General features: G+C 35.7%; 1 protein-coding gene and 1 long non-coding RNA gene across 2 annotated transcripts in view; one reads left to right on the forward strand and one right to left on the reverse strand.

Moving 5' to 3' along the window:
* LOC308642952 overlaps positions 1-27,222 on the reverse strand; it is a 1,001,730-nt gene that overhangs the window by 41,170 nt on the left and 933,338 nt on the right. The gene's annotated exons all lie outside the window — the stretch shown is intronic.
* Positions 2,270-5,953, forward strand: OR2K2 (olfactory receptor family 2 subfamily K member 2). The gene is made up of 2 exons (XM_081279787.1): positions 2,270-2,684; positions 3,761-5,953. Exon 2 carries the CDS (start codon positions 3,810-3,812, stop codon positions 4,746-4,748), a length of 939 nt encoding a protein of 312 aa, XP_081135913.1. The 5' UTR covers positions 2,270-2,684; positions 3,761-3,809; the 3' UTR covers positions 4,749-5,953.

Here is a 27,222-nt window from a genome sequence, read left to right on the forward strand (position 1 = left end):
AAAAAATTGTTCCTTTTATTTCAATTTAATTGGTTTCAGTTCTGATTTTAATTATTTCCTGTGTTCTACTTCTTTTGGTGTTGATTTGTTCTTATTTTTCTGGGGTGTTGAGATGTAATGTTAGGTCATTTATTTGTTGACTTTTTCTTCTTTTGAGGAATGAACTCCATGCATTGAACTTTCCTCTTAATACTGCCTTCATAGTGTCCCAGAGATTTTGATGTTGTATCAGTGTTTTCATTTACCTCTAAGAATTTTTTAATCTCCTCTTTGATGTCTTTTGCAACCCATTGTTCACTCAATAGCGTACTATTTAGTCTCCAGGTGTTGGAGTAGCTTTTATTTTTTATTTCATCATTGATTTCTAATTTCATTCCATTATGATTTGATAGAATGCAGGGTGGTATATCTACTTTTATGTATTTGCTAAGAGTTGCTTCGTGGAATAATAAATGGTCTATTTTATTTATTTATTTATTAAAATTTTTTATTATTAGTTGTTCAAAACATTACAAAGCTCTTGATGTATCATATTTCATACATTTGATTCACGAGGATTATGAACTTCCATTTTTACCCAGTATACATATTGCAGATTCACATCGGTTATACATCCACTTTTTTACATACTGCCTTACTAGTGTATGTTGTATTCTGCTGCCTTTCCTATCCTCTACTATCCCCCCTCCCCTCCCCTCCCTTCCCCTCCCATCTTCTCTCTCTACCCCATCTACTGTAATTCACTTCTCTCTCGTTTTTTTCCCTTTTCTCCTCACTTCCTCTTATATGTAATTTTGTATACCCCTGAGGGTCTCCTTCCATTTCCATGCAATTTCCCTTCTCTCTCCCTTTCCCTCCCCCCTCTCATTCCTGTTTAATGGTGATCTTCTTCTCATGCTCTTCCTCCCTGCTCTGTTCTTAGTTGCTCTCCTTATATCAAAGATGACATTTGGCATTTGTTTTTTAGGGATTGGCTAGCTTCACTTAGCATAATCTGCTCTAGTGCCATCCATTTCCCTGCAAATGCCATGATTTTGTCATTTTTTAGTGCTGAGTAGTACTCCATTATGTATAAATGCCACATTTTTTTTTTATCCATTCATCTACTGAAGGGTATAAATGGTCTATTTTAGAGAAGGATCCATGTGCTGCTGAGAAGAAAGTGTATTCACTCATTGATGGATGTAAGGATGTCTGTTAAGTCTAAGTTACTGATTGTATTATTGAGTTCTATAATTTCTTTGTTTAGCTTTTGTTTGGAAGATCTATCCAGTGGTGAAAGAGGTGTGTTAAAGTCACCCAGAATTATTGTGTCATGATCTATTTGACTCTTGAACTTGAGAAGAGTTTGATGAACGTAGATGTTCCATTGTTTGGGGCATATATATTTATAATTGTTATGTCTTGTTGATGTATGGTTCCCTTAAGCAGTATGAAATGTCTTTCTTTATCCCTTTTGATTAACTTTGGCTTTATCTGATATGAGGATGGAAACCCCTGCTTGTTTCCACATTTCATGTGAGTGGTATATATTTTCCCAACCTTTCAGCTTCAGTCCGTGGACATCTTTTCCTATAAGATGAGTCTCTTGAAGGCAGTACATTGTTGGGTCTTTTGAATAAAATTTTTGATCACTTGTTGAGACATTAAGTGATTTATTTGTAGCTTAAAAGAATAAACATTTTTAATTTCTGAAAACTAAGAAGTAATTTCATAAATGGAAAATCTTATATCTTAGAAATGCAGGGACATTTCCCCCTGTATTTCAGTTAGGTATTCTATACTGTAATCATTAAAAAAAAATCTTGATATAACTAGTGATTGGGGGAAAGGGAGAATAGAAAACCTGCTCTTTTTTAATATTTATTTTTTAGTTATGGGTGGATACAATGTCTTTATTTTACTTTATGTGGTGCTGAGGATCAAACCCAGTGCCTCACGCATGCTAGGTGAGTGCTCTACTTCTGAGCCACAACCCCAGCCCAGAAAACCTGCTTTTTAGGAGTTTCTTGCACATATTTAGGTAGAAGTGTGGTTTGCTTTTTGTCTGACTCTCTAAAAGTTTTATATAATTGGATCTTTAGGACATTATCCCTGAAGGATCTGAAGCTTCAAATCTCTATATATTACAGCTGCTGAACTTTAAATTGTTCAGGGACAACGTGTATTCCCCAAAAACAAATGATTTAAATTTACGTAGTATTTCAGTTGCTACCCTTTGATATTTTTAGTGATGGTGGTAGTCAATAATTTTGAAAGAAATGCATTATTGATTTTACACAATAACATTTTTTTAACATGGATGCATTCATTCTTCCTTGTACACAGCTAACTTTATAAAGTATATCAAAGCAGTATTTTAAGTGAAGTAGTAAAATAAGATTGTCACAATGTTTGTATTTATGCCAACATTTTAAACATGGAGAACTGGGAGAAGAATGAAATTGAGAAATAAGGAAAGAATGCCAGTGGTGATAAAGTGAAGACTGAAATATTGTAACATAAACCATATGATTGAGGGACTGACTCATCTATGAAAGAGCAAAAAGAGGATGGCAGTGGGCTTGGCTATTGTGACCATGGCAGTTGTTTTTAAGAACATGTATTTGAAAATAGAATGGAGAGAATCAGCAGAGAAGGAAACAGCATGATGTTGATAACAAGCAATATATGTGCAAAGCAAGGTAAGTTTTTAATAATTTTTTGTTTGTAATATGACATGTAAAAAAACCCACAAACCCCTGAAGTGTCTTAATTAAACTATGGGAGCTTAAATCCTATTTTCCAAGAAATGCTAATTTTTCTAAGGGAGTATGTTTTCTGCATTTGCTGGATATTCATGGGTCTTGGTGAATAATAAGGGTATTACCTGGGTATAATTTCTAGATAATTTCTTTGATATTTTTAGTGATGGTGGCAGTCAATAATTTTGAAAGAAATCATTATTGATTTTACACAATTACGAGGATATGGTGTCAATAATGAATAAACTGTGTGGATATTAGTGTTTAAATGGGTGGGCTATTTTTTTAATATTGATTTTTTAGTTATAGGTGAATACAATATCTTTATTTTATTTTTATGTGGTGCTGAGGATCGAACCCAGTGCCTCAGGCATGGTAGGCGAGCGCTCTATCTCTGAGCCACAACCCCAGCCCGAGGTGGGCTATTTTAATGTGATTTATAAACTGTCTCTTAGATATAATCACAATGTATTAAGCAGCATCATCCTTTCTGAAACAGTATACAGATCTCCCAAGTTCTCAGCTGGACAGAATTCGTTTAGACCCAGAACTATGTAGGTGTTGGTTTAAAATCCAGTAATTTATTTATTTTAACATTCATTCTCTTATTCCAGGGAAGGTCATTATTGGTTTTTATTGTACATTATGAGCTTTTTTTCCTTCACTTATCTGGCTTACTTTTCTAACTTGTACTCAATAATTTATTCAATGTCCATTTATATTTTTTCTCATTCATCACTTTTAAGTCTTTATTGAAAGCCTACTGTGCTAAGGATAGGATTATGAGCTGAAATTAAAATATTAAATTTATTCTTGTTTTCAGATTCATTGTTTTCTAAGTTTTATTGTGGAAAAATCAACTTTTATGTATATCAAACCTGCTTCCCCCCTTGATTAATACATATGCTATTCTGTGACTTCTTGTGAACATTGTGTTTGAAATAGTGAAAATAAGTTTGAGAGTGCTTTCATAAATAAACAAACATTATACTTTATTAATTTCTTTATGTCCTCAGATGAAAGGAAGAGAATTATACTAGAATAACTACAGGTGAAAGAAAGGAAATGCAAGGAGAAAATTTCACCATTTGGAGCTTTTTTTTCCTGGAAGGATTTTCCCAATACCCAAGGTTAGAGATTGTTCTCTTCATTTTCAGCCTTGTAATGTATCTGATTACCCTCCTGGGTAATAGCATTCTTATTTTAATCACTATCCTGGATTCACAGCTTCAAACCCCTATGTACTTGTTCCTTGGAAATCTCTCTTTCATGGATATTTGTTACACATCTGCATCTATTCCTACATTGCTGGTGAACTTGCTGTCATCCCAAAAAACCATTATCTTTTCAGGGTGTGCTGTACAAATGTATCTGTCCCTTGCCATGGGCTCCACAGAGTGTGTGCTTCTGGCTGTGATGGCTTATGACCGTTATGTGGCCATTTGCAACCCGCTGAGATACCCCATCATCATGAACAGGCAGGTCTGTGTGCAGTTGGCCACCATTTCCTGGGGGACGGGCTGTCTGACTGCCCTGCTGGAAACCACTTTTGCCCTGCAGACACCCCTCTGTGGGAATCTCATTGACCACTTCACTTGTGAAATCCTGGCAGTGCTCAAGTTAGCTTGCACAAGTTCACTGCTCATGGACATGATCATGCTGGTGGTCAGCATTCTCCTCCTGCCCATTCCAATGCTCTTAATTTGCATCTCGTATGTCTTCATCCTCTCTACTATTCTGAGAATCAGCTCAGCAGAGGGGAGACACAAAACGTTTTCTACTTGTGGTGCACATTTGACTGTGGTGATCTTATATTATGGGGCTGCCCTATCCATGTACCTAAGACCTTCTTCATCAAACTCACAAGAAATAGACAAAATCATCTCATTGCTTTATGGAGTGCTTACTCCTATGTTAAACCCCATAATTTATAGCTTAAGAAACAAGGAAGTAAAAGATGCTATGAAAAAATTGCTGGGCAAGATATTATCGCATCAAACATGAACTTTTCTGATTGGATGCCTTTGTTTTACCAAGGATATGCCCCTGGCAGAATTCACTGGAGAAATTCTAGACACATACAATCACTTAGAGCTCTGCCTTGAACCTTAGCTTTATGATTTCCTGTGGAGTATATGTACACAAAGGAATTGCTAACGGAGTAGAGGAGGTTCCAATTTGCATTTATGAATATTTCCTATCTGGTATTTCATGGCTGTGAAGTTTGAGCTATCAAATGTTTGCTCTGGAAAGAAACTTGGATAAATGTGGAGCCAGTGAATGTTAGTGCTGAAGAAACTTGTATATTTTCGTTGCTTGAATCCTTTCAAAAGAATGAACAATAAAGATTGGTGTTGATTATGGAAGTGAGAAAAACATCAAAGAAAAATTAAAAGGCTTAGCATCACACAGCTGCAGAACTGAGAGGACAATATCCTTCTGACTTCTTGATCAGATCTACATGGTAGTTGCTCCCTAACTACCTTTGTTATTCAAAACTCCTGATTAAAACTCCCTATCTTCCTGAGCAAGGCAGTCATTGATGCCTTCTGTTCACCTTTTTCTTGATTTTTTTTGGTTCTGGGGATTGAACCCAGGAGCACTCAACCACTAAGCCATATCCCCGGCCCTTTTTTGTATTTTATTTAGAGACAGGGTCTCACTGAGTTGCTTAGTGCCTCATTAAGTTGCTGAGGCTGGCTTTGAACTCGTGATCCTCCTGCTTCAGTCTCCTGAGCTGCTGGGATTACAGGTGTGTGCCTCCACTCCTGGCTGCTGTTCATCTTTTTCTAAGCATATTTGTGCAAACTGTATGTGTTTCTACAACACTATTCCTCTCATATATGAATCAGGTCTTTTTCATTCATGTTTGTATTTTTTCTTCATAGAATAATTGACTTCACAGGACAAGGATTCCTGGAATTTTGTACCTTTTGTATTTATAGCAGTCGTTTGGTAAATTAATACATTTGTTAGCTTAAAATAATCACTTTAATGAGAAGCAAGAACTACTGTGAAAATTATGAGAAAAATAAACCAGGGAAGTGAGATATATTTGCTTTATAAATATAAAATATCACCAAGATAATATTTAAATTAACTGTTTTAAATCTTTCATTTGTATAAAAATATTGCTTGTTTAAAATGCAGATTTGGAGCCCTAGTGCCAGATATTCTGATTTAGTAGCTCTAGGATGGTTCCCCAATAATCTGCAGTTATAACAGAGCCCCAAGAATTCTGATAATGGTTATGAGATGACCTACTTTGTTTCTGGCAAAAAGCTGTCATTCCAAAAACAAACAAACAAACAAATAAATAAATAAATAAATAAATAAATAAAATTTGTTCTCGTTTCTCTCTTTATCCTTTCTTGTTTTACTCTTCCTTTCATTCTTTCTACCTCCATTCTACCTCCATTGTGCTTTCTCAGTTGCCTGCCACCCACTGTAGAGCAGAGAAGGGAGGAAGGTTTTGAATGGAGAAACGTACAACTTGATAAATTTCAAAATATGAAAGGCTTAAAAAGTTTTAGTATTGGATGTTGAGTTTTGGATTGTTTAACCCTGTGTCCATTCCCTTAGCTCTAGAACTTCTGTTATGTGTTCACAGAGGCATAACCCACATGGAAAGAGAGTTGAAATAATCACAGCAAAATTCTGGAGATGGAGTAAGGGGACAAATTTAATGCCAGATGTTGTTCTCAACAGATGTTTGATAGTAGGGGATGGAAATAAGCCCTGAATGATAGTTTTGGAATAATAAGAGAGCTGACAAGGAAGCATTTATCCTTAAAGTAACTATTTTCTCTTTAGATACCCTGATCTTCCCAATCTAACTGCCACAATCATTCCCTAGCAATTTCAGTATCATGAAGTTGAATTTTGTACTAGGGTTTTATTAGATTGGAGTTGAATTTTATGTTAGAGTAGAATTCACTTTGAAATTTATTATATGTGGTGCCAGATATAAATGGGGATAGCCAGAGCTGTAGAAACAGCTGAAATCTTTACCTGAAGAGTGAATGTGGGGATTCAGGGGCTGGACACCTCTGCCATCATCTGTCTGTTTTGCTACAAAGAACTGAGAAAAATGACATGAACCAAGTGTTTCAGATTGGTATATGAACCAGAACAGCACAAAAAACGAACAAACAAAAAAATAGATTGGAAATGACTCTGATGTCAGAAGAGGACCCAGGTGGGATATTTCCCCAGCAGCTCTTAGCTAAGATAGTAGTTACAACTATGTTTCATAAAGTTTCTGTGAATAACAAATAAATGTATGTAAATATAAAAGCATTTATATATTATGTGTAATCATAAAGCTAATTATTGGTAAACTCTGCATTACTTCATTTGGATTAGGTTCCATCTCAACCAATACTAATTACAGTTGTCACTTGTACAGGGGCTCACCTAAGGGATCCTTTTCAGGTATTATTAAGAGAGGGGAATATATTCAACAGAGAAAGCATGACTATCTCTGACAGTGAGTTGATTCCTGTATGATTATATGATCAGTTTTATGCTTTATAAAAATCTGATCACGTCATTTCTCTGCCTAAATCTCTTAGCAGTTTTTTTTTTATTGCCCTGGTACTGAAAGTCCTTATGATCACATGCAATAACTTTCATAGATTGATAACTCACCATTTATATCTTTTGCTTCAGGCACACCTCAATTCTCTTGGTTCCATGGCTGCATTGTCCTCTTTCTTGCTTCTTTTACTAAGACAATTTATCACAATTTGTAATTTAGTAACAAATTTTGGGTTTACTTTTTTGGTGGTATTTCGCTCACTACTCAGTGAGCTTTTTTGCCTCACATGCACAAGGCCCTGGGTTCAATCCCCAGCACCTCAAACAAAACAAAACAAAACCCTAATGATATTCTTCACAGAACTAGGAATAACAGTCCTAAAATTCCTTTGGAAGAATTAAAACCCAGAATACCAAAATAACCAAAGCAATACTAAGCCAAAAAAGCAACGTGGAGTCATCGCAATACCTGTAGAGGTATAGTGCCCAAAACTTCATGGAATAAACAAAGACACACAGACCAGCAGTACAGAATAGAAGGCACAGAGACAAACACACTTCTACAGGCATCCGATCCTTGATAAAGGTGCTAAAAACATACATTAGAGAAAAGACAGTCTTTTAAACAAATGATGCTGGGAAAACTGGTTATCCATATCTAGAAGAATGAAACTAGACCCTATTTCTCACCCTGCACAAAAGTCAACTCAAAATGGATCAAAGACTTAGGAATTAGACCAGAAACTGTGCAACTCCTGGAAGAAAATGTAGATCAGCACTCCAGCATTTAGATACAGGCAATGATCTTCTCAATAGGGCCCCTAAAGCTCAGGAAATAATGCCAAGAGTTAATAAATGAGATGGCATCAAATTAAAAAGCTTCTGCACAGCAAAGAAAACAACTAGGGCTGAGTTGTGGTGCTCGCCTATCATGTGTGAGACACTGGGTTCGATCCTCAGCACCACATAAAAATAAAATAAAGATACTGTGTCCACCTAATATTTACTAAAAAGTAAATATTAAAAAAAACCAATTAGGAATGTGGAGAGAACCTACAGAATGGGAGAAAATCTTTGTTAGCTACTCTTCTGATAGAGGATTTATATCTAGAATATATAAAGAACTAAAAAAAACCCAAACACTGAAAAACAAAAACAAATAACCCAATTAATAAATGGACAAATGAATTCAACAGACACTTCTCAAAAGATTACAGCCAGCCATCAAATATATGAAAAATGTTCAACATGAAATGCAAATTGAAACTACACTGAGATTTCACCTCACGCCAGTCAGAATGGCAGTTATCAAGAATACAAACAATAATAAATATTGGAGGGGATGTGAATAAAAAGGAACATTTTATACTGTTTGTGGGATTATAAATTTTATACTGTTTGTGGAATATAACCACTATGGAAATCAATATAGAGGTTCCTTAAAAGACTAGTTACACCATGGCTTGGTATTCATTCTAAAGAATTAAAGTCATTATACTATAGTGATACATGTGTACCCACGTTTATAGTAGCACAACTCACAATGGCCAAATTATAGAACCAGCCTAGGTGCTCATCAACAGATGAATGGATTAAAAAATGTGGTATAGATACATAAATCACCCATAAAGAAAAATGAAATTATATCATTTGCAGGAAAATGAATGGAACTAGAGACCATTAAGTGAAGCAAGTCAAACTCAGAAGGTGGTCACGTTTTCTCTCATATGTGTGAGCTACAGAGAAAAAGGAAAGGAGAGGTACAGGGTTCTCATGAAAATCAAAGGGAGATCAGTGGAGGAAAGGGCCTAGGGGAGGAAAGAGGGGAGGGAGGGGAGAGATGCTGGGGAGTGATATTGACTAAATTGTCATATTGTGTGCATGTAACAAATCCCATCATTTTGTACAACCATGGTACACCAGTAAAAATTGTGGAAAGAAATTTAAAAAATTATTTCAATGGATATATGAGAAAGGAGATGTATTATTCATGGATAAGTGAGCTCAACATGTACAGAAACCCATGGACTGACTTGGGTTACACAAACCCCCCTCTCTTTTGATAAGGCACCACTGAACTAGAAAGTAATCACTGGACTGAAATACAGAGGAAGAGAAGATGATGTGGAGAGGGGTGGAATCTCCCTGGAAAAGGGGCGAGGAACTTCTTTTGGCATGTGGAACCAAAAGAAGGCCAATGTGCTAGAGGCATGAGAAAAAGAAGGAAGAGGGGCAGGTGATGAGCCTGTTGGGGTAGGACAAGACCAAGCCACATAAATCTTCTAAGACAGTAAGCACATGGAATAGCTAGTGAAACAGCTTGAGCAGATTTCTAACACGTGTTTTGATAGAAAAGTTCACTGGCTTTCCTTGATTGAAAGAATTGATTATGAAGGTAGGAGTTGATTATGGAAGGTGGGATTTGACACATGGTGAGCCAATGAGAGAGATCCGTAGTGGTCCAGGTGAGTTGGAAGTCTAGACTAGCATGGTGGCAGTGGGAAAAATGGTAGTAGATAGATTTGAAAGCTTTTTTAAAATTAATATTAACAGTTAAGAGGCAAGGTCTACAGGACTGGATATAGATAGTGAGAGAGGTGAAGGTAGTAAAGATGACTCCTAGGTTTCTGTTTGTTGTAGACAAAGCTGATGGTGTCATTAACTGGCACTGGGAATCCTCAAAGAGGACCCCATTTGGGATGAAGTGTAAATCATGATTTGTATTTTACACATATTGAATTTTTTTTCATGATTTTGAGATACACTGTGGATTGTGGAAATATCAAGGAGTCTGTTGGATACGCTAGCCTGGAATTAATTATGAGATGAGCACTGCCAAACAAGGAATAAAGTATTAGCTTTTTGCTAGGGATCCAAGTAGGGGAGCTTTTGGGTGGTGGAAAGTGGAAGAGACACCATGGAGAGGAAGAGGCTCAAGAAAATAATCCTATAAAGTTGTATATGAACTTCTGGGATATCCTCAAGCTGTACATGCATGGATCTGATATGGACTCTGTGGGGCAGGTCATGTTTAAGTTCCAAATATGTCACTAGAAGCCTGTATGCAGGGCAGATTTGAAAAACACTGCAAAGTTTTTGAAAACTTAGGTGACAGTGAAACCATGGCTTATATAAGATGGGTAGAAGCTTGTGATCAGAACCTATTAAGTCAATTGTTTGTTCTCACACATACACATCATATTTTTTCATTGGCTATAAATAAGACCCAGAGTAATATCAAAAATGTCCAGAATGCAACCCCAAATCACTCATCATATGAGGAAATAAGAAAATTTCAACACCTTACAAGGGAAAAGACAACAAATACCAACCCCAAAGTGACAAAGATGTTGGAATAATTAAAGACTCTAACACAGCTATTATAATTATTCTCCAAATAGCATTCTTGAAATGAATAAAAAGATAGAGGATCAATATAAAAATACAAGGTAAGTTATGAAAGAAATAGAAAATTTATAACTGAAAAATACAATTGAAATGAAAAAATGTACTTGATGGATTCAATCATGGAATGTAGATTACAGAAGAAAAATCAGTGAACTTGAAGATAGAGCAACAGAAATTAACCAATTCAAACAATAGAGGAAACAAGATTGAAAGAAAAATATTTGTCTGAAAAGCTAAAACTTACCTGCCAGTTGTTCTTTCAAGAAAAAAAAAAAGGCAACTCATGAAAAAATGATGGATTTAGCTCACAACTCAGTTGCACAATATGCATTTCCTCAAGGCAACACATCTAGTGGGTGACTACTTTTTTCTTTTTATCTCAGTAATATGAGAAAAATAAGCCACCTGCTTTCACTTGGCAGGATCAGTAGTATACCTTCACCATCTTACTCTAGGCTTAAATTTATCTCCTAATTCTGTTCCATCGAATAGATACTGGGATATCAGTTTATAGCTTCCTTGTGATTTCTTTGGTCTTGGTATCAGGGAAATAAGACCTCAAAGAACGAATTGGGGTGTGTTCTCTCCCCTTCTATTTAGACGATTGGTGTTGATTTTTAAAATACTTGGTAGAATACACTAGTGGAGCCACTGGACCCTGGGATTTTCCTTTTTGGGAAGTTAGTTTTTTAAAAAAATTTTGATTTTTAAAATATATATAAATATATATATATATATATATATATATTTATAGTTACAGGTCAGTACAGATTTTCTGTTTCTTCTTGAGTGATATTTGATAGTTTGTATGATTCAAATTGGAAAGGAAGAAGTAAATTATCTGTGTTCATAGATGACAAGAAAATCCTAAACCAAACCAAACCAAACAAACAAATGGAAACAACCCAAGAAAAAGAAAAGAAAGGGAGCTAATAAATGAATTCAGTGAAGTTATGGGATGCAAGTTTAATGCACAAAAGCTAGTAATATTTCTATATACTAACTGTAAACAATTTTCAGAAAAGGAGACCTAAGCAATTTAGCAAGATCTTGTATAAAATAAAAACTAAAAAGGGGTGGGAATGTAGTTCAGTGGTAAAGTATTCCTGAATTCAATTCCCAGTACAAAAAAAAAAAAAAATTCCACGTAAGATAGCATCAAGAAGAATAAAATACTTAGGAATAAATTTGTCCTAGCAGTTGCAAAGTTGCAAGACTTATACACTACAAATTGCAAAACTGTTGAAATCAAAGAAGACCTAACTAAATGGAAAGATATTCTGCTTTTTTGTATTGGAAGACTCATTATTACTAAAATAATATTTTCCAAAGTGATCTACAGATCCAGTGTAATTCATATCAAAATCCCAAAGTATTGTTTTCTATATCAAATTCTAAGGGACACTAAATAACAAAAAAGAAAAAAATCTTAAAGAAGAGCAAAGTTGGAGGACTCATATTTCCTGATTTCCATACCTGCTACAGAGGTACAGTAATTAGAACATTGTGGTACAGTGGAGTTCTATTCAATCATAAAGGAAAAAGATATTATGTTATTTGTAGGAAAATGGATGGACCTTAGAGTATTATGTTAAGCAAAATAAAACAATTTCAGAAAGTCTCTAGTCATATGTTTTCTCTCATGTGGAAATTAGAAAAAAGAGGAAAAAAAAAGAGGGAGGGGGAAATCTTAGAAAAATAGAAGGGATACCAGTAGTGTAGAGGAGAAGGAAAGAAGAGGTATTGGGAAATGAAATTGACCAAATTATGTTATGTACAAGTATGAATATTTAACAACAAATCTCCTATTATGCATAGTTATAATGCACCAAAACACAAAAACAAAACTCCAAATCATTATGGTAGTAGTATAGGGATGGACATGTAAAGCAAAGGGATAAAATTGAGAGTCCAGAAATAAATCCATACATCTATTGTCAATTGCGCCCCCCCCCCCACAGGTGCCAAAAGCATTCAGTGCAGGTAAAGAATAGTCTCTTCAGCAAATAACGGTGGGACAACAGAATATCCACATGCAAAAGAATGAAGTTGGATCCTTACCTCATATCATATGTAAAAATAAACTCAAAATGGATCAAGGAATTAATCCAAAATTAGAAAACTTAGAAGAAACAGATATTGGATATGAAATGTTGTTAGATATGACACCAAAAACCCAAGCAACAATAGAGGAAAAAAAATAGTTAAATTGGACGCAATCGAAAATTTAAAATTTGAACATCAAAGGACATTATCAAGACAGCCCAAAGAATGGAAGTCCACAGTTTAATCTTGCCAATCCTATGTAGTTCTATTCTGTGGACTTCTTTTTCCCCCCACTTCTTGATAGTATCCTCTATATTAGATTTTAATTAAATAAATCTAATTAAAGTCTAATATATAGAATATATAAATAGTTCTATAACAAAAAAAAATTCAGCTTAACAGTTGGGTAAAATAATAGGTATTTTCAAAGAAGCTATATACACCGCCAATAAGTGTATGAAAAGTTACTCACATTATTAGAGAAATACAACTCAAAACCACAACAAGGTACCACTTCATACCCATCGGGATGGCCATAATTAACAAGTGGGAAATAAGTGTTGATGAGGATATGGAAAAATTGGAAATTGGAAGCTGTAAGAGCACAAGATATTGAACTGATTTAGGGATTGGGGCAGTGATGGAGGAATAAAAGGAGAGCACTGCCTATTTGGGAAGAGTGGTAAGTTTATTCCAAAGGCATGACAGTTCTGCTCTGAGAATGGCAGAAATCATCACTGTGTAGAAGGGATTGCAAAATCCACACTATTTTTTGTGGATTGTAGGAGTCCAGACATTTATTTTCTGCCTTAGTGTAGATAACAATGACATGTGGAATTTGTTACACATGAAGACTCCTGGGCCTCATTCTCAGTGATCATGTTTCAGTCCATTTGGGCTGGGACCTGAAAGCTGCACTGGTACAAGTACTCTGGGTGAATCTCATGCAGGTCCTCCAAGGGTCACATTTGGAGGAACATAACTGTGGAGCAAAATGTATAGTTTTCAATAGAAATATTGTTTTTAATCACTTTTCTGTCTTATGAAACTTCATAGTATTTGAGATACAAAAAAAAAAAATCAAAAGTGGATTTCTTAAACTTGTGAGTAATTTCCTAGAACCCTTTTATTAGTACTTGGAGCCACATTTATGTCTCAATATTTCACTGCCACTTAAAAGGAGAAATCAATTGCACTTCCATTTAAAATTCCCCTTAGAAAACTTTCTGGGAAGAGAAGTTTTTTTTACTAATAAGTCTCAATTGTGTCTTTGCAAGCTTGCAATCTCGCCTACCCATGGGGCACAGCCCCATGGTGTCTTATTTAACCTGTGTGCATTTCCAGGGCAGCAGTGCTTCTCCGGATCTTAAACTACAATGAAACTTGCCAGAAACCCAGTTCCCTCCAGACAGTAATAATTGGTCTGTGACTAGTACTTGGTGTAGTGGGAATAGTGTCATAATGAAGAACTGAGTGCTTCAGAAAAGGAAAATCATGACTGATTTAATTCGGTGTATTTAGTAAACAAGGGCCTGCTCTTGCACTATTTGGAGAGCTAAGCCAAGTGGCTGCCTCTCCAGAAGGCCATAGGAAGGTCTTTTCAGAAGGCACGGGGGCACCTGGAGTGAGATATGGTGAGCTAGGTGTGGGCTCCAAGCATTTTACTGCTTCCTGAGCAAAGAAGCACTTGCCAGTGTGACTCCATCTCCTTCCCTCATCTCCCATTTCTTTGCCACTAATAGGCACATAGATTAGCTGAGGTAGCATTTCCTTGTATCTTTATCCTGTTTCTTGCCTCATTGCAAGGGAAGAAGGATTCCCCAACGTTATACCAATAGTAGCACAGTGCCCAGGACAAGTCAGGGGTGGTCTCATGTAACTCTGCATGAGTCAGAACTATGTCCACCATATCTGCTAAGTTTAGATGGAATGTACCACCTACATTAATAATTATTCTATGCAGTCCTGGTCCACAAGAGGCTATTTTCAATATCAGATTGCCTGCTAGCTGTGCTTCTAAAAGAATTTAATAAAGATCTTTTTCTATTTCCTTTCCTATTTCCCTTATCATTTGTTATCTTTCAGCTACCAGCAAAAGCTGGCACTGAATGGAATCTACATCTGGAGAAAGCATTCTACCATAAGAAGGGCACTGATAAACAAGAGCTCCAACATGTTTTACACAAATGTTTTCCAAGAACTCTATTTTTGAAAAAATATGATTTCACTTTTCTATTCTTTGAACTGCACATTAGAAATATTCCTGTATAAACCCCATCCAGCCTCATCCCCTGAGTTAATGCCAACAGTATATATTTGCATAAAGTTATACATACCAGGTAATAGTAAATATCCCTTTGCTATACCATATACCAATAGCAGTGCTGTTCAAAATGTGGTCTGGACCAGCAGTAACTGCATTTACTATTTGGATCTTTGTTAGTAATAAATGATCAGTTTGATACACATCTCTGTAGACCTTTCTGGTGTTATACTTTTCTAATTCTCAAACTTTACTGTGTTTGAGAATCACCTGCTGGTATAGGCTGAATTTTATCCTCCCAAAATTTATATATCAATATCCTAACTCCTAATATCTTAGAATGTGATTGACTGTATTTGAAAATAGGGATTTGAAGAGGTTATTCAGTTACATTGAAGCCATTAGATGAGATTAATCCACTCTGACTGGTGTTAGTTAAGAAAGAGTAATTAGAAATTACAAACTAATTGTGAAAGCCAGAAGGCCTACTTGTATCTTATACTCATCTCCTATAGCTGCAAGGCAGAGAAAGCAAAGGTCCAGGGTAGAGAATTATATTGTGATCTAAACCAAGGCAGGTCTGCAAGGACAAGGTTGAGAAAGAATGGGACCCTGATACCTGGGATGGGGACACTGATATTGATGCCTCCACAAAGTCTTGCATCTCTGGATTTCCCTAAGCCCTTTGAGCTTGCAGAAGTGGTCCCCCTAATAAGGGATAACATCCCTTCTTGCTTTCAGATATTGCAAGGTCCTCTCCTTCTTAATGACACTTATGCCCCATCAAGGTCTGCCCCCACTTCCCTTCACAAAACTACAATTAGGCTTAAATTACAGTATTACCCCACTGGAGATGTGTGGGACCTAAAAGTTTGGAAAAACACATGTCCTCAAAGATCTGTGCATCTAGTTGGCACATTCCATCAGAAGCTGGGAGAAAACATGGGATTAGACAAAAGAACTTCTAGAATGTAAGGTCAAGAAAGGGAGAGTTTATCCACTTGAGAACACTCACTCAGGAGTAGGAAAGATATAAACAATATAAAAATGTTTTATGTACAAATATTTTTTGCCTTTTCACGTGATAGAATTCTCCCCACTTGAATCAGTATAGACCTACATCATCTTAAATGGCTGGCTGGTATTCCATTGTGAGAATATGTCAGAGTTTTAATATGGCTTTGTATGACTGCACACTGTTTCTTTTCTAGAAGTAAGTTTATTTTGCTCAATAGCCAAGGAATGAATTTTGTCCTACTGATCTATTTGTCTTTTCATTTTGTTTGGATGATATTTGCTATTCTTTATCAACTTTGTTCTTTCTGTTCAGAATTGCTGCATATATATTTACTTAAGTGGAACCAAAACAAAGTGTTAATTCTCAGTCATGTTGCTTTTACTAAAGACAGTCCCGAAAACACAACAGTTTTAAAATCCTTATTTACTTAGAACATACAGAATTTTTTTCAATATTTTATTTTTATTTTAGGTGTAGATAGACACAACACAATGCCGTTTTAATTTTTATTTGGTCTGAACCCGGGTCCCTTCCATGCTAGGGGAGTGCTCTACTGCTGAGCACAATCCTAGCCCCAAACAGACTTTTATAAGACTTTTGTGTTGATGTGAAACATGCAGAAGTTCAGCCTTTTGCCTTGTGGTTTTGTGATAGCATGTGCATACACATGTAGGAATTTGTTTTATCAATACAGAATGGTTCTGCTACCACACCCACTTTGAAAAATGGAATATTGCACATAGTAATGTGGTTGAATTAATCTAAATATATTTCTGAAGCAGTATATGGAAGGAATCTTAAGAATTTTAAAGATATCCAAATGGGAAGAGATGCATATATAATTTATTAAATACTAATTTAAGTAGAGTTGTATACAATGGACTCTTAATCACTTTCAGTTGGGTTTTGATATTAATTTGCAACACATATGAAACTAAGAGAGTTTCCCTTATTCTATCAGGCCTAGATTTCTCTTCTCACATAATTTAGGTTCTGTTGATCTTTCACATAGGAGTCACAATGCGACTTAAAGCAGTAGAGTACCAACCTAAGAGTTCTTCAAAACAGTGAAGTGGGTATTGAGATTAAGAGGATTCAAAAAAGAGGGGATAAGAAGTCTACATAAATTTTTGGTGAAACAAGAGTAGAATGAAGATGGGAGGACAAAAATGCATGGGGGATGTCCTGTGCATTGGGTCCAGCAAAAAGGAAATTCTTTTAATGACATACTCTAGATCATTAGGTAATACCTTTGGGTTGGCTGAGTACCTTATTGGGTTCATAGCATTACTCCTCCTCCTCCTCCTCCTCCTCCTCCTCCTCCTCCTCCTCCTCCTCCTCCTCCTCCTCCTTTTCTCCAATACTGTAAATTCTCAGAGATCAGAAACTTCTGGAAAGAGCTATGATCAGTTAAGTAAAGAAAAATAATTTCCACTTTCATGGCATTGGAGGAACAAAAGTATCATTTATTGAATAGAAAACTGAACTGCACTGGTGGCCAGAGGTAATAAATTTTAGTAGGTGATCAAGGAAAACCTTGGTGAGACTTGATCTTATGAGAATAACAGAATTGGGTATTGACTCAGAGAACAATGCCATACTACCCAAGTTATTGCCTCCAGACCTAGAGGCAGTAAGATTCAAATTTCTTCCTCTTCTTTCTCTCTTCCTTTCTTTCAAAAAGCGTATTTGTATTATCGTCCATGTCTTAACATCGTTTCCTTCCACTTGCATCTGATCTTTTAGAACGCCCTTTTATTATTGGTAAGATACACACACATATACACACACAAATTCACACACACATATGTAAAATATATCTTGTTAGATAGGTTGACTTGAAAAGACAAATCTTGATAGTTTAAAAAGTTAAATGTGGGCTGCGGTTGTGGCTCAGTGGTAGAGTGCTTGCCTCGAATATGAGGCACTGGGTTCAATTCTCAGCATTGTATATAAATAAAAATAAAGATCCATCAACAACTAAAAAAAAAAAAGTTAAATGTATTAATGTCTTCTACTTTACTTTTTTCCTACCTGATTTATTTTGGATCTTGTGCTCATTCTAATTTTTGTAGTCACACTAGGGGGCACTGTTGAGTCAGAAAAACCTTCCTAAGTGTTTGCCTGTTTTGTATTAATGCTGAATTTGCAACTCCCTTCATTTATGTCAGTATTTCACCTTCTGTGCTAACAGTAGGATATGAAAAAGACGTGTGGATTGGCTTCCACTGCATACAAACATAAGGATGACTTAAAACAGTGCTTGTTGAAAGTTGGGGAAAGAAAAATGCATATTTGTGAAGGAGTGCTGATGTTTTTTCTTTTTACATTTTTGGGTTATAAATTCACATTAGTGATACAGCCAATATACAAACCACAGTTGTAGCAACAAGAGAAAGAAACAGGATATGACCCCTTTTGTGAGATGCTCATAATATTCCCAAGGAGGCAGGGGAAAACTCCATTCATCTGCAGTTGATTCAGAATGTTCTTTTCTGTTGCTTGTCACTTTGGAATGGATTTAACTACTGCTAAAAAGTTACAGGAACAACAGCTTCATAGCTACAATTAATCTGTTTCTTCACAAAACAAGTTCATCCCAGATCAGCCATGTGACCTGCCCCAGCAGTGCCCAACCCTCTGACCCGAGTCTTGCTAGAACAGCAACTCTTTTGGGACTGAGGAAGAATACATGTTCCAAGTCCTTCCTGTTACTTCTCTCAAGTTTGGTGCCTGCTGTGATGGAGAGTCCTTTTTTAAACCAGATACTAAAAAGGAGATGTAAAAATCCAAATCCACTCAACAGAGAATTTCAATGCCAGTTTGGGATAGAATAAACCACAAATATTTGAGTGGTATCTTGATATACCATTGCAGTTTAAAAAACAGATTAGGATAATTTGAGTTTTCTCAATGGTAAAGCTAATGTGGCACTTAAACTGATTTCAATCTTATTTAAGCTGAACCTCCAAAGATTCTTACATTGAGTCTTTTATCTTTTGTATTAATAGAATCAGACCTAAGATTGTTTTTATCTCCACCTACCCTTAGTACAATTATATTATTTTACAAATATTTTAGGAATGATGTGCCATCACATTTCCATTGAAAAGTATTTATTAAAAACACACATTGTTCATGTAGTTGTTGTGTGTGCACAACTAGTTGTGATTCTTGTTGACTTGACATCTACTCTTCACTGGGGAGCAAATACACTGCAGTTTGCATCCCAGCCCCATGGATTGCTGGTACTTGGGCTGTCTTGGGCAATGTATTTGGTGCTCTCATTCTTGGATTGATGGATGTAATATTGCCTTTGCTATTGTAGCTTTCTGCAGATTAAATGATGCATTAAAGTACAATAACAGAGTGGCAAAGTATTAAATGGAATCTGGTGTGCTCCCTTTTGCATCCAAGCTAAGACCAGTAATGATGTCATAGAAACAGTAATAGAAATGGCTGCCTTGTTTTGTGTCCCCACATCATCTTGGATAATAATCACACATACAAATACTAAAAAGAGGGAAGCACATTTCTTGCAGAATTGTATCAAAGGGAAAACATATCTACTGTCCAAAACCTAGAATAAAGCTGAGTTATTTATAATACATGGAGCATGCCAGAGCCTTATGCATGCCACAGCATCAATGCTAGGGACTGAATGTAGGACTCCATGCATGCTGAGCAGTGCTGTACAACTGAGCTGTACCCCCAGCCACCACCTGAGTATTTTAATCAGTTTTGTGAATGACTTTGGGTCAAAGGAATGAATTCAATAAAAGAAGTGCAGCCTATATTTATATAAGGCACAATTATTTTAGAAAACAGTATAGAATTCCCTCAAAAAAACTAAAAAATAGAATTACCATATAATCCACAAATCTCACTTCAGGGTACACGTCTAAAGGAATTGAAATCTGTGTGTTGAGACATCTGTGCTCCCATGTTCATTGTAACATATTCACAATGGTCAAGACATGGAATCAAGCTTAGTGTCCATCATCAGAGGGATGGATTGAAAAATATGACAAAATACACAATGGGACACTATTAAGTCTTAAAAAAGCAGCGAGTTCTGGCATTTGCAACAACATGGATGAATCTGGAGGATATTTTGCTAAATGAAATAAACCAAGCACAGAGAGACAATACTGCATGATCTCACTTATATGTAGAATTTAAAAATTCTGATGTCTTGGAAATCATTTCCAGAGACTGTAGACATGAAGGTAGACAGGCAAAGGAAAGATACTGGCCAAAAGTACAAAATTTCAATGAGACAGGAGAAATGAGTTCTGGTGATCAATTACCTTGCATTAACAATTAACAATAATATAGTTAATTATGTATATTTCAAAATAGTAAAAAGAGAAGACTTAATTAAAAAATAATTTTTAAAAAAAAATTTACTGGGGATTGAATCCAGTGATTCACATGTGCTAGGCAAGCATTTTGCCACTGAGCTGCACCCAGTCCCTTATTTTATTATTTTATTTTGAGACAGAATTTGCTGCATACTGAATTCCTGTGTATTTTGATGCATTTAGTTTTTAGAACACTGAATTAAATTTTTTTTTGCCTTCTGGGATTATTTTCTTTTACTTTAACGAAATAATAAAATATTTCCAAAATGATTCGGGGAGATACATATAGATTTAGAAGTGGATTATATTAAAGAACACAGTCCAGCTCATTTATACTTTGGGCCTTGCTGCATGGGTGACTTTAATTAGCACATTAATTGTATGCCTATAATGGATGCACCTAAAGCAACTATTCCTTCTCCAAATTGTTTTTTTTTTTTTTTTAAAGACAATTTCACTTCAGGAAGAACTTCTGTGAGGTACTCTGGCATTGGCCATAGGAATATTCCATTTGCTTGGTCAATTTTTAGCATTCCTGAATAGAGCTGTCATACATGATAGGCATATCTAGCCCTGTCCAATAGCACAAATTTACACTCTTAAAATAAAGTTAGAGAAATGTTTTATTAATGACCTTGTTTACATTATTGACATATGTGTGGCTGTATGTGTATATATGTCTCCTCTAAAGGACAATGAGGGACATCAGTAAATAATTTCCAAAATACTTCTTAAAAACAAGCACAGTGCAACACAACCACGTGTCTCCAGAGCCTCAAATCATCACGTATTGTATTCCTAAATATTTAAATAGTGTCATTGGAAAAAGCGGTTTATAAAAAGTTATTGCGGAAATGTGCTTGAAAAGCATTTACATAATTGTAAAAAGAGTTTTCCAGTGATTAAAAATGCTTAAAGAAGGGTGAGGGCTGGTTCTCTTTTCTGTTTTTTTTTTTTTCCTAAGTCCTTCTCAGCAGTCTCTGGCTTGAACTGTAAGCAGCTACCTACAGATTGATTTAACAGTTGTAACTTAAGACTGCCAGGGCTGGTTTATTTCAGAGAAGGCTGCTGGACTGCTCTTTTCCCAATAAATATAGAGTCTAATTTTTTTTTTTGTGTGTGTGTGTTAAGTAGACAAAGACTCCCTTTGAAACACGCAGTCTGAGTACCAAACACTAGACTCATTGTCTCTGAAACAATAAGTGCCATAGTCAGTCTTCAGAAAGGGGAATGGATTTGCTTGTATTCAAGAATCATAGAAGTTTTACACATCTAGAAAAGTGATGCACAGCTGAGTTTTCAATAGTGTGAATCAACACGGGGCTGTGTACAGTATTGTACTCTCACTGGTATACGCTCTGCGTGGATCCACTGTGGATTCACCATGAATTATTTATTGTTTATAACTAATAAAACCAAATGACTTCAAATGAAAATAGGCAAGATTCTTGTGCATATTTAGTTTTGCACATGAGCATGTAGAATTGTGTGTCATACTCACTCTGGAAGTAGAGTGGCATTCAAAGTCAGGGATTTTCTTTTATTAGTTCTCCAGAGGCAGACACTAGATTGAAGCTTGATATGCAAATGATATTAGGGAACTGCTTTCCAGAGAGAGAAGAGAGAGAATAAGAGATGCACATCAGTGAGGGAAACATCCAAGCTAGGGTTCAATTTCAGGCAAATTTATAGCCTCAGATGTACCATACAGAATTGTAGATCTTAAATTATAGCTTGGAGTTTGTCCCAATTTAAGGCAAGGGAGTTGGGCTTTCACAAATCAGTCATTGACTGAGAGCTACCCATGGGTTTTAAAGTCTCAGATATTTCCAACTCACTGTACATGTGGGCAAACGTACTTCTAAGGCTGACAGTGGTTTTACGAAGATAGTCATAGGTGTGGGCACATGCTGCAGAAACACAGAAAGCTTGGGGTGGGGTGGGGTGGCTGCAAAGAAATGACAGAACTTCCAAGGAGATCTGGGTTCAGTAGCAATAGTTGTTTGCTATGGGGATTATTGATTAATTCTGATTGAATTCTTTTCAATAATTAAAAAAATTTCATGGAGTGATTCTGATGCATTTTCTTTTCTTTTTTTGGTCCGGGTTGGCCTCAAACTTCTGGGTTCAATAATTCCTGCCTCAGCCTCTGGAATAGCTGGGATTATAGGTATGAGTCACAGTGCCTGGTTTTAGTTTCTTTGGAAAAGAATTATTAATATGCAAATAATTCTGATCAGATATTCCTTAGGGCTATACTTCAGGAAATATTATTATTTCTCAAACACAGTCTAAGAGACTTCATACTTGTTTCTTCTGCCAAAGTATCACAAAAAAACACAGATTGTTTTTTTTTTTTTTTTTGGCAAAAAGCAGGAAAAATTGAACTTTGTGATTGAAGGATCTCCTTGTTTCACCTTGACCCAGTCTTGCTATCATTTAATAGATGTTGGGTGCCTCTTAATGTAGTAAGCACACAATTTCCTTATGTAGTATTTTTGCTACAATCTTATTTAAACAAAACCCAATTAAAACTTGCCATAACTTCCAGTTTCTAACAAAAACATTATTATTTTGTACAGTCAATGTTCCTTTAGCTCCTCAGGTTTATCCGTGTATTTGCTACTTGTTTTTGCATTATCCCTTTCTGTATCTCAGCCCTTCCACCTGCCATCCTTTCACTGATATTCTTTAGCAGAATAATGAACATCACAGTAACCACTAGTCATATGGATATGGAGCACGAATTGATGTCTACTGCAAGGGTAAAGTACATACTGGGTTTCAAAGACTGTGTACAAAAAAAATCTCATTGATGATTTTTATTTGATTACATGTTGAAATGATCATATTTTGGATATACTGGATTAAAAAGAAAATTATTAACATTATTTTATCTGGGTTCTTTTGCTTTAAAAATAAGGCTACTAGAACGTTTAAATTTACATATCACTTATATTATTTCTTTTTTTAAATACTTTTTAGGTGTCTATGGACCTTTATTTTGTTTATTGATATGTAACAGTGGTGAGAATCAAACCCAGTGCCTCACATATGCTAGGCAAGTGCTCTACCACTGAGCCACAACCTCAGCCCCAACTTATGTATTTCTGTTAGTCAAATCTGTTTTAGAATTTTCTTTATTGAAGATCCACTGGAGGCAAATTCTCAATTTTCTTTTTTTTTTTTTTTTTCAATGCTAGATTTCAAGCCCAGGGCTTTGCACATGCTAAATAAGTACTCTGTCACGGAGTTACACTTTCAGCCCATTGAAATCTTTTTTCATTGCATATATTATGCTAGAATGAATGATTCTCTCTCACCATATTGAGTATATTATCTTACTGTTTCTGTCTTCTGTTTTTGCAATTAGACATTATTTAACATTGTCACTCCGTTGACACTAATTTGTCTTTTCCCTCTGGCTTCTGTTTGAAAACTCTCCCCTGGTTTTTTAGTGTTCTGATGGTTAATTATGATGAATCTAGTTATGGTTTATTATTATGTATCCCAATTGGGATTCACTGGAATTGTACATTGGTTCCTTCTATCCAGTTCTGAGAAATTGCTTGTCATTATTTATTCGAATTCACCTCCTCCCCATTCTGTTTTTCCCCTCCTTCTGAAATTCCAACTACACGTTTTAGACTCTGTCTTCTGTGCCTTAGCTTCTCTTTCGTGTTTTCCATCTTTCTGTCCCTCTAAGAAGCACACCAAGTTAATTCTTCATAACTACATAGCATTTTGCTAAGACCTCCATCTGTGTGTCATTTTCAACTCCTTCATAGCATTTGCTTCATTGCTGTGATTTTAATTTGCTCCTCAGAGCTCTATTTGTCTCTTTTTCAAATCTTATTTTAATTTTTTTTGTTCTTTAATCAAATTTAAATGCTTTATTTCTTTGGAAAATTTAAACTAACATGCTTTTTTCAGATGGTGTGCTTAATATTTCTAGTATCTAGACTTTGCTGTTCTTTTTTTTTTTTTTTGTTATTGCACTTTCTCTTATGGTAACTTTTTTCCTTGTGATTTATTGATTTATTTATTTCCTTATGATGATGATGATGATGATGATGATGATGATGATTTTACTGTAAGCTACTCATAGTTCTTGGATTGAATTCTGGTAGGAATTCTTTGAGATCTGTTTAGGTTTGGCTCATTCTAAAAAAGACTTAACATGTGCTTTCTCCCAGGAACTTAGGGTCTTGAAAACTTGCCACAGTCCGGCTGGGCACAAAATAACCTAGCTGCCACACAGCCTTGTCGGTTCAAAACAGGAACTCCTTTATTCTCCACACTCCCTCGAATGCCATGTACGCGGCCTTCTCCCGGGACATACCACACACCAACCGGAAATCCCTCCTCCAGCACTTCCCCAACCAACTGCGAACTCCCCAGGAATCCCAGTGTGAGAACTCCAAAGTAGCAGGCTGAGGCTGGACAGCAGGGGTCTAATATACAATTGAATACACAGCTTAACATAACTATCATCATCTCAATAGCTTGCTGGGTCACCTCTCAACCACTTGTTCTGGCAAAAATGCCATTCGTCATCCCGACTCGGCTGTGGCCCTCAACAAAAACCCACTGGGAAAACTTAAAGTCCTCAATTTTAGGTTTGTTGTATCATCCCATTAGTGAAAATTTCAGACTCCTGTGGAGGCCAGTTTGTGGAGTGGATTCTTTACCCTCTTTAACTCATCTCTGAGGTTTCATATGGGCAACTTTCGCTGCTGTCCCCTGGGTGTGGGAGGTGAGTTTGGTTCTGTTCATTTTACTCTCATGTCGTGTAGCACTTTGGGAATATATTTGTTCTCTGGGCAGACTTTCACGAGATTGTCCGTCGCCAGTGAGACATGTCTTCTGTCCTTTGGAACCTGTGAGCCTGCAGAAACAGAAGCCTAAGGATACACATATTCAGAAAATGTCTCAAGACACAGCTGGGTTTAGTTCTCTACTTATCTCTTTAGGTGTTTTTTTTTTCCTCTTTAGTTTTTGTTTTCTGAGGATTGTCTATTTCTTACCATTTTTAAGGTAAGTTTTTAAAAATTCATTTTCTGGTATTTTTAGTAATTTTCATGAAGAGGGTCAGTCATGGTTTTTCGTCCATTAACTTACCACCAATAAAAACTTTATGCTTGCATTAAGGGAAAATTTAAAATTATATTTGCAACAATTGAATGTGATTTTCCATATTTGACTGCTGCTGCCTTGACTTCTCTTTCAACCATGTTAGCTGTAGAATGTAGTTCAGGACATTTCTACAAAGGGTGTATCTGAGGCATTCTTGCTGTATCCTTTCAAGAGAAATTTTTCATATTGCTTGTTTGTGAAAAAACAATTGATTCAGTTTATAATTTTGGTTCCTTATTTTTTTCCCCTCAAACTCTTACAGATAGAACTCCACTTTTTTTTTTCTGGAATTTATGCATGTGATAAAGATAGAGGCAAGCTTGAAAATTTTCCTTTCTAGGTAAATTTTTCTTCTTCTTACATTTTGGAATATTTTTCTTTATCCACATAATTAAAATAGTTTGCGCTTTCATGTCTAGGAATGGTCTCTATTTCAGTAAGTTTTCCTGGAACATGGTGAACCTTGTTGTTTTTATAGTTCAGGACTCCCATTTCATTTTTGTTCCAAAAAAATTCATTCTCCAGTTTCTTTTTTCTTTTTTAATTTGCACTGTTTTTGAGTCCTAATATTTCTGACTTTTTTCTTTGAAAAACTATAATAATACTTAGGTTGAAAATTTATTCCCTGTTCTCAAAAATGTTTTTTTTCCTGTTAAAATTTATGTTCTCATTTCCTCTCAGAGCAGAGATGACTTCTTAAATTTGTTTTCAATGTCATTATTCTAGTTTTATACAATGTTACTACTATTTACTTCTTTCAACAGAAATTTAAAAATTTTTATTATTATGTTTGTGGTGCTGAGGATTGAACTGAGTCTTGTTTGTGTTAAATGTATGCTTTACTGCTGCGCTACATCCTCAGCCCAATGAAGATTCAAATCTCGTTATGGTGTATTGACTTCTGTTGTACTTTTTTCCTTATTTCAGCTAGTTCCTGTATAATCTCATTTAACCATATGCTTCATTGAAGCTTCCTGTCTCTGTTTTACAAAGGTCATATCTTCTTATATGTTTGGGACTACAAGGTAACTAGTTACCATAATGTTATTCTGATTCTTCTATAAGTTACTTTTTAGAATCCACTTTTCCTCTCGGTTTTCATGCCCTGTGTTTAGCTCCTTTCTTGGTTGCAGTAGTTTTTCACTAATTCTATATTGTTTTACTCATTGTTTATTTAATTTTGAATATTTAGATCTATTCAGGCATGGTGTCATTACAAATCAGAGTAGAAATTATCTTTTTATCTGGCATTTAAACAATTTGTTTTTTTTTTTTTTTAGCAGAAGTGTTTTCAAAATGTAGTTTACAGATCCCTGGATTTTAGGAAAGGTCCTTTTGGGAAGCCTCCGTTGGTCCTTTTGAGCATACACCCAACTCTGCTTCTCTCACTTATGAGAACAGAGGAGCTCCCAAAACTCCTTACTGTTTTATACATCAGGCTTCTGCATTAGCATTCACTTGGAGGAAGGAGCTAGTCATTTAGCCACTTTTGGAAACTTCACTATTTCAGGATATTAGAATAATAAAAGGTATGAAAACTGAAGGAAATAGGTCCCGAGAGAAAAAAACAATGGATAAAAATTGCCTAAAAGGACTTAAAGGAGGGCCAACTTAACTAATAAGAGGAAACAAATGTAAATTACTTTTAACAAAAATTAGCTAGCTACTGTGAAGAAGCGCTTCAGGAAAAGGAAATATGACTTG

The sequence above is a fragment of the Spermophilus citellus genome, assembly GCF_964194105.1.
Source record: "Spermophilus citellus genome assembly, chromosome: 2".
NCBI lineage: Eukaryota > Metazoa > Chordata > Mammalia > Rodentia > Sciuridae > Spermophilus > Spermophilus citellus.